This window comes from Thamnophis sirtalis, unplaced genomic scaffold, assembly GCF_051295495.1.
Source record: "Thamnophis sirtalis isolate CommonGarterSnake01/CBP01778 unplaced genomic scaffold, rThaSir2_p1.2 scaffold_7, whole genome shotgun sequence".
NCBI lineage: Eukaryota > Metazoa > Chordata > Lepidosauria > Squamata > Natricidae > Thamnophis > Thamnophis sirtalis.
The window spans coordinates 45,126,430-45,139,792 of NW_028261387.1; the positions used below are offsets into that span (position 1 = coordinate 45,126,430).

Consider the following 13,363-nt stretch of genomic DNA (forward strand, 5'->3'; position numbering starts at 1 on the left):
CCTAGTTCAGAAATAACACAATGGCATAATACAATCTGGTTTGGATTTAGCAATGATTCATTGGGAAAAAAGACTTGATCAACATGGTTAAAAAAATCTTACTTAAGTATTATGTGCAAACACAATCAATGAGTTCGGGGGAATAAATTAGTATACTTCTGAATGTTCACATATTCAATAAAAATACAGAAGTAGCTTTTTAAGTCCCATCTTTCTTGTAAATTCACAATTTGATGAAAGTATTTGGAGAGAGGGGAGAGATTGTTTAGCAGCTGAGAAAATTTGGAATGTACTTTCAGCTCTGCTCTTATTACCAAAGGGATATTCTAATCCTTAACTCCAAACGTTATCTTCCTCCATGAACCATGTCCTTGACTTATCTATTTACACCGAGAGAGAAATGTACTCCACATGTAGTTTCACTCCTCACAAATGCCAATATTTCACACTAGGATCTCTTTAAAAGAATGGAGGGGGGCAGAAAAATTAAGTCAGCTCCTATTTTCTGGGTTCACTAATTGTATTATAGCTCATCATTATATCCATTTTGAAGAGAGAACATCAGAAACGCTTTTGATTGTTCACATATAATGATTCCATTCAGGGGTGGGTACTACCGATTCAGCGCCCGGAAAAGTTTGTAAATACTCTGTGTGTGTGCATATTTACACTTGAAACAGCCTGCGCATGCACAGAACATTAAAAAAGGAATAAAAATTACATTTTGTTCAATTAAGATTTTTCTGCGCCTGCAGAACAGAAAATCAAGATGGCGCCGCTGAGGATAGAACCAGTACAGTCACGTGTCCACCAGAGTTACTACCTATTCAGCCGAACTAGACTGAATAGGTAGGAACCCACCCCTGATTCTATTGCAGAAAAGAAGATGATAGAAAAAGAGTGAGACAGAGCTCATAAAAATTGATTTGGGTTTTATTAAAGAAGTATTTAAGTGGGATTATATAAAACATCAAAGACTCAAAAACATATTGAAATCATGAAAGATATTTCTAATGCTAGAAGTCTGTATTTGATTTAGGAGTAAACACTAATTTCCCAGTAACAAGCAGTTGCCCATGGCTTCTACTTACTGCCTTGTATTCCATAAGTTCCATCTGGAGACGAGCAATTTCAGCTCTCAGAGCACTGATCTGCTGGCTGGTCTTGTCCTGATTCACCACCACTTTGTTCTTGATGTTGCGAGCACGATTGGCATATTTAAGGGTATTCAGTGTCTCCATAAAATCCCGATCTGAAGGACTCACACAGGCAATCATCACAGTTTGGCTATAAAAGCGGAAAACAGAGGGACTCAAAAACACTGTAATGTCAGCTGTGCTCAAATAGGAATAACAAAGCAGTTTGTCAAGGCATTTTTAATATTGATTTCTTCCAAATATGTTTATTTGGAAGTCTTATTCAATTTCACTGTACACATGTTGCATATTGACAATAAAGGTTGGGTTTGATTTATCTGGGAATGCAGCTCAACAAGCATGTGCTCCAAAATATGTATATAGGATGACATAAGGACCCCACTCATAATTCTGAAAAACGCAGTTCTTCTAGATTATCCGTGAATTATTAAACTATCTGCTCAATAATGGATAGGAAGCAGGGGATTTCAGATCCAAAATGCACAGGTAGTCTTTGACTTACAGCCACAATTAAGCTAATTTCCATTGCTAAGTGAGAACGTTGTTAAATGAGTTTTACCCTATTTTATGACATTTCTTGCCACAGTTGTTAAGTGAATTGTTGTAGTTAACTTAGTAATATGGTTGTTAAGTGAATCTGCCTTCCACATTGACTTTGAAGGTGATCACATGACCCCAGGAAATTGCAGCTGCCATAAATATGAATCAGTTACCAAACATTTGGATTTTGATTACTAGGCCACAGGGATGCTACAATGGTCATAAGTGTGAAAACTGTCATGTCAGTTTTTTCAGTGCCATATTAGCTTTGAACAGTAAGCTAGTAACATGTTTAAAAATTCATTCTTTCAAACACCTCTGGTGGCCTTGTCCTGACTTCTGATTAAGCAAATCTGTGGCCATACCTGAGCAGTCATTTTATCTGAAATGCTCAACGCCAGCAACCCCATACCAATGCTTTTATGGACTTCCGGTCGGGCATAAGGAGCTCTATTAATATTTGCTTCCATTTACCTGTTTCCACCAAGTGAATCCTGGAGAAGCCGGGTCAACTTTGAATCTCGGTAGGGCACATGCAACGCTTTCTTGCTCTGATCCCCAAGGGCACTGATGACGTTTCCTAATGCTAGCTGTCAGAGAAATAGAACGATCAGGAATTAAATTGTCTTCTTTTCCCTATTGCCTTTATTTTGGAACTGTTACTCCATAAATTCTTCTCAGATAACCATCAGAGTTCCAGACTATTTTCCTCCTTCCATTCCCTGCTTATTAGATTATAACACACATTGGCTGGGAAGTGGCTTCTCCTCGCTTAAAGGAAGATCAGACTGATAAAATGACACAATTTTTCCATTACAGGAATCAGCTAGACTAGGAAACCACCTTCATTGAACTACATAAAACTGCCTTTTTATTTATGAAACACACATCAGTTCCAATATACTCTTATTAAAAATTCCTAACCCTCATAATAATGGGGAAAATGTATTTGGTAAAAATACATATTGGTCAAATATTTATGTTTTATATATGACTTCCAGTGGACTTCCAGTTTTCTTCTTCATGGTTTTTTTTTAACCTCCAGATGGATACTGAGCATTACTACTTCGATCTTTTATGAGCCATTTCGCTTTTGTTATTTAATTTTTTCACTGTTTTGCAAGATAACACCTAATTTACAAGGTCTGAAATAATCATGGTCAGATAATACTACTTGGTGCTATACGTACACTAGAAATTTTTTGCAACAAGTGTATTATATGATGCATGTTTCAAAAAGTCAATGTCACATTCATATTTTATATTTCTAGGATTTGACATGAAAAAGAGATCCAAGATGCAGCCCTTTAACTAAATGTCAAAGTTACTGATTGAAAACATAAATTAGTCAAACTTCCATATTTTTGTAAAGACCAAATTACTCTTTTGCAGCTATTCCAGTAAATTGAACTCTGCCCTCCGGAAGCAATACATAATACATTTCACAGGCAATCCCCTTTTATGAAACCTGCCTGCTATCAACAGTTCAATTCTTAATCAATATGTCCAAACTCATTTTTGTAGAGACCTTAAACTATTGAGGGCACTTCCACATGAAAACTTTACACCACTCTTGAATAGTTTCAATGTCTGCACAATCATGCTCCATGTAACAGAGTGAGCTCCCATTACTTGTCTCAGCTTCTTCCAACCTAGCAGTTCGAAAGTGTGCAAAACTGCAAGTAGAAAAATAGGAGCCACCTTTGGTGGGAAGGTAACAGTATTCCGTGTGCCTTTGGCATTTAGTTATGCCGGCTACATGACCACAGAGATATCTTCAGACAGTACTGGCACTTTGTCTTTGAAATGGAGATTAGCACTGCCCCTAGAGTCGGGAATGACTAGCACATATGTGCGAGGGGAACCTTTATGTTTACCAAATAGATTTCAGAGATTAGGAGTGGGCAACCTCATCCTACCTCCCAGCTCCTTGACTCTTCCTACCATATAGCCAATAACTCAAAATGATTCCTCAGTATTTCAGGGATTAAGAAAATGGGCCAGTTTGCTTTTTGTCCTCCTTCCTGGTTGTTTTTGAAATAACTCAGAATGAAGCAAGACTGAGGGGCAGGGTGCGGGCTGAACATGTGTGCACTAATTTTTGGCCAACTGGATAGAGCACTAGTGAGCATTTCTGAGCATTTCTTTATGTTCTGAAATGACTGCAAAGAGGGCTCTTTTCAAAATGACTGTGAGAGTCTGTGGAGTGAAGCTTGTGGCTGTGCAAGAGAGTTCCCTGAATCACAAGATGCTCAACTGAATATTAAGGGGCCTTAATCTTAATCTTCCTCACCACCCGTTTATTGTTTATACCCCACCATTCTATCCAAGCAAAAATGCTCAAGGCAGCAAATACAATTCACCAACAGATTCACCAACAGAAAATAATAAAATAAAAGCTATATACTTAAAAAATAACAACCAAAAATACCATATTCATTTTTAAAAGCAATCCACCATACCAAACCACAATTGATAGAGATGCCTTCTTTAGCTCTCTCGCCTGTGGCCCCAGTTCGTTTCAACCTCTCTGAGCCAGCCAGGTCAACAAAGTGGAATTTGGCTGTTCGGGTCTCATATTCACTGGTAGGCTGAGATCCATCCAAAAGACTATTTGTGTCTCCATTCACCTATAGTAAGAACAAGTCCCAGCATTAGGTTACATGTTATAATTTGCTAGTACCTGTACCAATGTAAAATATCAACTATGGTTATATTGTCACAAAACTAAAAATACACCCCCAAAATTAACTTGCTGCTGGTACGAGAAGCCATGCTTCCTCTTCTGAGATAATGAGACTGATTCAAGCTCCCAAGTTCTCATTCACTACATCCACTCAAAGTTCTTGTTGTGTCTCTAATTCCTACACTACATCTCTGCCACCAAAAATTCCACCTTTTCCATTTGATAGCAGAGGGGCAAGAGACATGTTCCATTCTGATGTCTGCTTCCCCTCCTTATGGCCTTACCAAGTGTACAGGAGAGCAGACACGCATTTGGCAAAGGTAGATTGTAAAGATAGCATGGGAGCGGGAACTTTGGACATTCATCTGGGTGCTGGCTGTGGTTCGGGAGAGAGCTCCCTGTTTCAGGCACTGGATCAGCTGTAGTGAGAGAAAGGATATACTTTCGGATCAGGTGCAAGCCCCCCCCTCTCACACACACAACACACACACACACGTAAAGGAAAAGTATTACTCCATCTTGCTTCAATAAGTTGCTACACTATCTTATCAAACATGGCAAAAATCGTCCCCGACACGCCACAAAACAGCAAGAACTAGATGCTACATGCACCTAAATCTTTTTCTAAGCTAAAATGGGTTTCCAAGTGAAGAGTGGTTAAGAAGAAAGTGTTTAATTCTTTCCCCTCTTGCTGTTTCTTACCCCAAAAGCATTTTCCCAATCCAAACAATTTAAGTGGCACTTCCTTTTGAATAGAAGGGTTATGTATTTGTCACAGGAAAATGTGTTTGTAATTTCCTAAATGGCTGGATTATTTATTTCAGCACAATAATTTAGCAATAATTTATAAGGTTAATGAAGATACTTGACCTGAAAGATAGTTTGAAGAAGTTGTCTTCTTCTGTTAGTACATAATCTTGGCAGGAGGACTTGCATGATTTATGCACATATTTCAAATGCTTATTTCTCTTTTAAATATTGAAATGAGTGAAATAGTATGAAACAATTTAAAATTAGGACAAATTATTGTTAATAAATATATAGTAAACAAATGTATTAATTCCAAATCTTATTATATAAAATTAATCTTATTTAATCAAAATTCTTAAGACATAGATCTGAATTACAAATAATAATAAACTATACAATGAAGCCTTATATATTCAGAGGATGGGCATTCAAATGTGGGACAAGGATGAAGAAAAAAAAGTTTCTATCAATGGGAGGCATCTTTTTTGGTACTTAGAAGCCCTAAGATTAAGGACTCAGCAAATGAAAAAAAAAAAAAACACTACTGTACAATGTTGAAGGGCCTGGAATAAAGTTAGAGATTTTCAGATTCTTTCTATATTTCCCCAATTTTCACAGAACGCTAATTACATTACATTTCTGAAATAATTTAACAACCAAATGAAGATTGTAAGTGGCCACTCAATTTCTTTTTATTTCTAATGAAACAAAGATCCAAATATTCTGACAATATATATTTTATTTTTTGATTAATTTAAGAAAATTGTACCTAGAAATTTAAAATATTAGGATTATAGCTGAATAAATTAATTTTTCATTGTGTGAAATTATTAAATGTTAATTGAATGGTAATAGCTATATTTAAAATTTTAGCACAGAGCAGAATATTTATATCATCTTGGTAAAAGCACATTTTAAATTGTTAATCCCTTGGCAATGGAAAAAATAGTTGAAAAAAAGAGATTCAAAGCATATATATGCATATAATTGAGCTGCTTTAAAATTGCTGCTATTATTCAATATGATTTTTTTTATTTCCAATGATTAAATAACGATATTTTTTTGATTGAAAACATTAGAAAATGCCATGCAAGGATCTAAAACAAATCCAACACTCCTTGCAATTTAGTATGCTGAAAAAGATCCCACACTGGGAGAACGATCATAATTTGAATGAAAGGAAGGATCTGTATGTATAAATTCAATGCCAGTTTTTCTCATCCTGATGCTTTGCAGGTATGTTGAATTTCTCCAGACAATGCAACAGTGCATCAGGTTGGCAAAGGTACAGTTGTGCATGGCAGTTGTTCAGTGTTTTTTTTTAAAGAACAACACTCAAGAATAGGAATTTGGCTTTGTTAATATGGTTTTGGCTTTGGAAATAATATTTGGCATGATTTGATTCATTTTATGCTAAATAAGCATTTTGTTCTTAAGAGGCTTTGAATAATGGTGTAGATTTTTGTCTTAATATTGAGAAGCCAATTCTTTGTTTTATATTTACCACAAAAATATATAGATGATTCTTCACATAAATTCCCAGGATAGGAATGTATGTTAAAGTAATGAAATAAAAATAAAACAATTTCCCAGCTGCTGCTCTGTCTGTAAGAGGAAAGATTTATGGGACCTCTATCATTTAACTACCAGTGAGGTGCGGTGAGCTTCATGGCCGGTGAGGCAAGCACGAAAGCCCTGCTGAAGCCCCGGCGCCGCGTCTGCCATAGAGCGGGACTGGGACCCGCTCTATGGCGGACAGCACCGGGACTTTAAAGTCCTGCCGCTGGGGCCCTGCCGCCACTTTAAAGCCATGCCCCTGGGCACCGACTGCTCCAGCGAGGCTTCCAGCTCCATCCCGGCGGGCGGAGAGGGCGAGGGAGGACTGGAGGTGATGGGTGGGCGGGCGGCGAAGCGAGGCTACTCGGGTGGCTGAGGCTCGGCTGCCCCTTGTCCCCCAGGCTGGCTCTGCCAGTGCAGCGGAGCAGTCGGCACCCTGCCGCCACTTTAAAGCCATGCCTCAGTCACCCGAGCAGCCTCGCTTCGCTGCCCGCCCGCCCATTGCCTCCAGGCCTCCATCGCCCTCTCCACCCACCGGGATGGAGCTGGAAGCCTCGTTGGAGCAGTCGGCACCCTGCCGCCACTTTAAAGCCATGCCTGAGCCGCCCGAGCAGCCTCGCTTCACCGCCCGCCCGCCCATCGCCTCCAGGCTCCCTCGCCCTCTCCGCCCGCCGGGATGGAGCACATCAAGCATGTCCCACTGAGTGGCCGGCCCAGAAGGCATGCCGGCACTTTAAAAAAAATAAAAATAAAAATAAAAATAAAAAATGAAAAATGAAAAATAAAATGTGCCAGTCCGTGCGCCAGCAGAGGCGGGTAAAACACACACACACACACACACACACACAATAAAATCAAATTACAATTACTTACATTACAAATAATTTTGAATTCCTCCCCCCTGCCCCCTCCCTCTGACCCACATACCTTCCAGCTGCATCAAAAATGCAAGATTTGGTCTAGCCAGGACCAGGCAGGCTAGGATAGTTGCTGCTAGAGTCACCACGTGGATGACTCTGCTTAAATGTTTTAAAAAATCCTCTAAACAAAGTGCCCTCTGCAGGAGGAAGCGAGAGAATCACGTGTCTCATTTGCATAAGGAATTTTTCGCTTTTTAACCCTTGCTTAACTCTTAAAAGGCGAAAAATTCCTTATGCAAAGGAGGCCCATAGTTCTCTCGCCTCCCCCTACAGTTAGCACTAAGCAGACTCAGAGTCACTGTGACTTGGAGTCTGGCAGCAACTACCTTGGCCTTTTTAATTATTTTAAAAATTCTTTCCTTTTCCTCATGAGACTGGTGAGGCACCGCCTCCCCTGCCTCCAGTGACTGCACGTCCCTGTTAACTACATATGGGGAATAATCAAAAGGACAAAGTGTAAGCAGACCCTTTCCAATCCCACCCTCTTCAGTCTCTATTGTAGCTTTCAATGCTTATTATCAAAACATACACTGTATCAGCTAGATTGTACTTGTTAGAACATAATAAGACTAACAATTTGAGCTGCAAAAAGTAAAAATTGAAATGTGATGATGATGTTTCACATTATGAGAAGCAAAATAAAAAGAAATTTTTCATAGTTGAAAAAATTCACAACTGAACACCATCCAAATAATGAATGGCAATTAGAATCTGGATAGAATGTTGGAATGTTAACAATGCTAGTGAACTCAGAATGCAACCAAGCTAAAGTCTGAAACACAGTTGAGGAATTCTAATCTCAAAATCCCACACATACACAAAATCAGTTACTGCAATTCAATTAAAGCTTAGTTTTCCATTTGTTGCAAAGGTAGGAAAGTGAAATTTGCTATCTCTGTCTTTAGATATATTTTATAGGTGAAACTGAGTAAATAATAACACCTTCTCTGATTTAGAAGTTAAGCTTGTTGATTGGTTGGATGAGAAACTACTTGACAATACCAGGATTGTAGGCTAGATGGGAAAGTTGAAAAACATATGGGAAGAAAGTTAATGGGAAATCATTTCCATACAGTACTGTTGTTCAAAAAACTATCCATCTGTCCAACTTTACTCGAGTTCACTTTTATCTATTTTATCTATAAAGTGAAGAGAATGTATCAGAGGTGGTATTCAGCAGGGTGTGACCAGTTCTGGAGAACAGATATCAGAAATTTTGAGTAGTTCGGAGAACTGATAAATACCACCTCTAACTGGCCTTGCCCTCAACTATTCTCTGCCTCCTGAGTCCCAGCTGATCGGGAGGAAATGAAGATTTTGAAGTAACTGAGTGGGGAGAGAATAGAGATTTTACAGTATCGTTCTCCTGCCATGCCCACCAAGCCACGCCCACCAAACCACACCCACAGAACCCGTAGTAAAAAAAAAATTGAATCACACCACTGGAATATATCCTCTTTTAGTGTCTGTGAACATGGAATCAGAAACTGATAACTGTTCCAGGTTCAGTAAGATGAAACATAAGAGAAAGAGTTTCCATGCAAAAAAATTAAATCACTTACCTCATCCTGGGAGCTAATGAGACGTGATGTAACACCTGAGGTATAGATGCCACCACCGGCATCTTCATGGATTTTGATATTTGATTTTCGGTGGCGATTCTCAGGGTCTCTTGTGCTATCAAATAGATCCAGGATCTCCTCATTGTATAGCTGAACAATGAAACAGAAAAACAAATTATTAGTGAGCTACTGTTTTGCTTTTTAAACTGTTTCACAACAAACCAAAATGGGTAACTTTTACATACACAAATGTTTGAAGATCAAAGCTTAGTGTTTTATTTTGGTAGAAAGTGATGCTGACTACAGTATCAAAAAGCCTATAAAAGAATTAGCAAGTTTGAAAGTCTGTAGTTATTACAGATAGTGTGAAATTATTTATCTCATTTGGTTTTAAGACTTGATGCTCTTTATAAGAAGACAATTTCAATATTGGGGGTAAACCTAAAGGAAAGTTATAGAAGTAAAAATATGGAGAGGTACAGCACTAAATGAAATACACCCTTCCCCTAAAAGCCTAACCAAAATCTGAAAACTGAGACAAATGTTCTATTATATTTGCAGCAGCCAGAAGCAGGAAAGTAAATAATACAATTTATTTGTGTGGCAGATCCTCAGATCTCAACAGTGTTTCAACAGTAATGAGATTGGAGGGCTATGGGAAGAGTTGGTTGTATTTTTCTTATAATTTTTGTTAAGAATTTCTCTTCTGTTCACAGGTTATTTATTGTATACTCTCTTTTGCTATAAGAATGATAAAGATGAGGCCTCCTTCAAGTCAAGATTGAGTTCTGGTGGCTTCCTGAACACCATAAAGTTTTATTGGCAACAATACAGAAATAGTTTACTGTGGGATTTCTTTTTAACTTCTCAGTCTTGCATGCAGCAACATATCAACCATGTTAATATTTGATTAGCCCGATTAGTTAAAAGTAGCCACCTGTTGAGACTACACAGGAATACCCAATACTTTAACTTGCATCTGAACTGAAATAATATCACTCTTCATTATTTATCTTCAAACACTGAAATAGAGAAATTCCACTGCACCTACCAGTCTCAGTTGTCTTATCAGAGTTTCTGAATCTAAACCTTCTTATTTCAAGACTCACTCTCTTCCAATACTAATATACTTACCTCCAAAAACTGTGCGCTGACTTTGAACTCTGGGATGGGGACCCCTTGGTCTTGTGCAGCCTGCTTATGTGCTTGTATGCCATTGAAGAGATGGGCAATGGCTCGTGGAATTATGCCCTGCTCCTCTTCAGAAGTGTTCATGTCAAAACCAGTACCCATGGTATAAGTCTTGCCTGCACCTGTCTAAAGATTGTAGAAGTAGTATTTCATGGAACTGTCTCAGGGCAAAATAGGTAAGAAAGCACGTACCCTTGGTCTGTTCTGTTGGTCATTCAAGCAAACACAGAAAATTACTATCAAATTTACTTGCCTTATTTTTTTAAACTCCAGTTAATGCCACATCCTTTGCATATTTGTCATAGTTTTTTCATTAGCTAAAGTAAGTCAACATCATACTGCATCTCTTGTGTAACATAAAAACATAACATTGCCCTGGAGAGAAGGGAAATATGAATTTCTAAAATGAAAAGCCATTTAATGTCACAAGCTAATTTGCAAGCTTGTCAACTGCTGCTTATCAACATTAATTTACCATGCATTATTCTGGCACCTAATTGATTCATTTCAAATTCTCTCCCATTCTTTCCCAAGGGCTAGTGAGAACCAGTGTGAAGTCATGGCTTGAAATGTGATAAAACTAATTTCAAACCCACATATGCTCATTAGGTTGCTTTTAGACGTTATTACTGCACTCAGCCTCATTTGGCTTATAAGGTTCTACGAAAACTGAAGCATTGGTCCTAAAGAAGTACAAGTCCCTTTGAAAAAAATATGATTAAAAACAAGGCTCAGCCAATAGAATATCCACAGCAGGATATGAAATCAGTATTCGAAACAATGAGAAATTAAAAAAGAATACAAATAGATAAAAAACAGAATGATAGTCCCAAATGTATGCTTCATTCCAGTTATAAAAAAAGATGAGCTAAGCAAATGTTACGATATATCCAGAAAGATTTGGATACACTATGATGTCATTTTGATGAACATCAATGTATGTCTGTATACTAACTGTATATTAACAGATGGATGATGCCATCAAAATACTCTTTTGATCAAAAATCGTATTCTTTTATTGGCTTGAGGACTGGATATGTATCTGTAGAGATCTTTTAGATACACAGCTAAACATCTCATCCTTAAGTCTGTTTGCCCTGTGAAGTTTGATTGTTCCTCACTCTACAGGGGTAGCTGCTAGTCCACTGAGGCATGTTTTTTGTAAGTTTTGCTTATGGAAATATACATTTGCTTTCCACTCTGTTATTTACTCTGTATCTTTTCTCTAATTCCAAAGCCCAATTTTCATCACTGAAATGAAGAATTTCTGCATTGGTTCAGAAATATTTAGTTCCAAAATTTACACCAATCCATGGACTGCTTTAATGATCTTTAAAATTTTCATTTATTAAAGCTGTCAATATAAAAGAAACAATTTCACTCCCTGCTTATTTTATTTGTGGCAAGGCCACTTCATACTTAAGTAAGAGTTATTGTTACCCCTTATACACCTTCCCCCAGAATAGATGCTAAACAGGAAAACAAAAGGTCCCACATTGTATAAAAAGTGCATATTTTGTTACATGCAGAGAGAGGGACAAATATAATTAAATACTACATTTCAAATAAAAGCACAGTACCTCTCCCTCTAGTGCAGGGGTGTCAAGTTTGAGGCCTGGGGGCTGGATCTGGTCCGCAGGGTGCTTAGATCTGGCCTGTGGGGCCGCTCTGGAAACAGCAAAGGACTGGCTCGTGGTGCCTCTGCCACAGAAAACAGCTAGGGAGGGCTGCACATGGGTCCTCCCAAGCTCCGTTTTCAATGGCAGATGGTTGCAGGAGGCCGTCTCAGACGAAAACAGAGCTCAGAAGCCCGTTTTCTCTGGCAGAATGCTCGGGCCACCACAGGCGCCCTGACATGAGCGATGTCAAGCTGGCCACACCTACCCCAGCCACACACACCCCGAGGTCAAACACAACCCTGATGTGGCCCTCAATGAAATCCAGTTTGCTACCCTAGCTCTAGTGGAAAAGTCTAAGGTTTAAGGAGGTTGTCGGGCTCTTTTCTGATGGGATTTATTATCTTTAAGCTTAACTTAACTGGACAAGCCCTCAAACAGAATGATTTCTCATAAAATATAGTACTCTACATAAAGCAGGAAACACGGTCATTTTAACCATGCCAATCCCATTCAGATAAGCTCATAACCGAAACTGTAAGGAGAATAAAAAAGGCACACACCTGGCCATATGCCAACACAGTTGCATTGTAGCCTTCAAAGCAGCCGTCAATCAGCTTGCTTACACAAGTTGTATAGATCTGTTCCTGCCAAGTGTCCAGGTCAAAGACAAAGTCATAAGTAAATGCTTTGTCCTTTCCAAGGAGTACTTGGGGTTCCCCAGGTGTCACTGATGTGCAGATGTGGCATCCTTCAATCTTTTCCTTTGGCATCTGAGGACGAATCCTGTAAAAAAAAAAGGGTGTGTGTGTGAGCATATCTTTTAAGGAATTATAAGAGTTAAGTACTGGAGAATATGAAGTGATTATACATCAGACAGCTTTTCTAGGGCACACACAGTAGAACCACAGAAATATTCATGAAGTTGCAAATCTGATGTTTAAATAAATATAAGAGCTCTCATATTAACTGCGGATAATGGAATCATGAAATTGGAAAAAAAACTAAAACCAGCATCACTGCAGTGATACAGGTACTTATACCTACAAGTTACAGATTAAATATAATCAGACCAGTATGGGATGGGAAGAGGTACTGTTAATAGAAAGGTCTAGAAATACAGAAGGATTTTTGTCTTTCTATTATTAAGTTGTACCCAGCAAGCAATGTGTCATTGCAGTTAACTGGGGTGAGAAAAAGCAGAATAAGCTATTTCTGCATCAAGATGCCTTGAGGGAAAAAAGACAAAGGTGCAATTAAGACAAATCACCCATTAGTGAAACTATGCAGATAATGCAAATGATATACTAGAGAATCTATAACTAACATTTTGATATCCATGCAGGTGGGGGCAAACCTCCCCTCAGCAGAAAAGGGTCTTCTA

General features: G+C 38.5%; 1 protein-coding gene across 6 annotated transcripts in view; it reads right to left on the reverse strand.

Annotated features, from left to right (window-relative positions):
* Positions 1-13,363, reverse strand: part of KIF21B (kinesin family member 21B) — a 76,839-nt gene that overhangs the window by 30,354 nt on the left and 33,122 nt on the right. For all 6 annotated transcript variants that reach the window (XM_087719890.1, XM_014066838.2, XM_014066837.2 and 3 more), the window contains exons 2-8: positions 12,543-12,765; positions 10,307-10,489; positions 9,173-9,322; positions 4,668-4,802; positions 4,160-4,327; positions 2,172-2,287; positions 1,092-1,287 (exon numbers count right to left, since the gene is read on the reverse strand). In XM_087719890.1, coding sequence (XP_087576016.1) covers positions 1,092-1,287; positions 2,172-2,287; positions 4,160-4,327; positions 4,668-4,802; positions 9,173-9,322; positions 10,307-10,489; positions 12,543-12,765 — 1,171 coding nt within the window. The remainder of the gene's footprint in view (positions 1-1,091; positions 1,288-2,171; positions 2,288-4,159; positions 4,328-4,667; positions 4,803-9,172; positions 9,323-10,306; positions 10,490-12,542; positions 12,766-13,363) is intronic.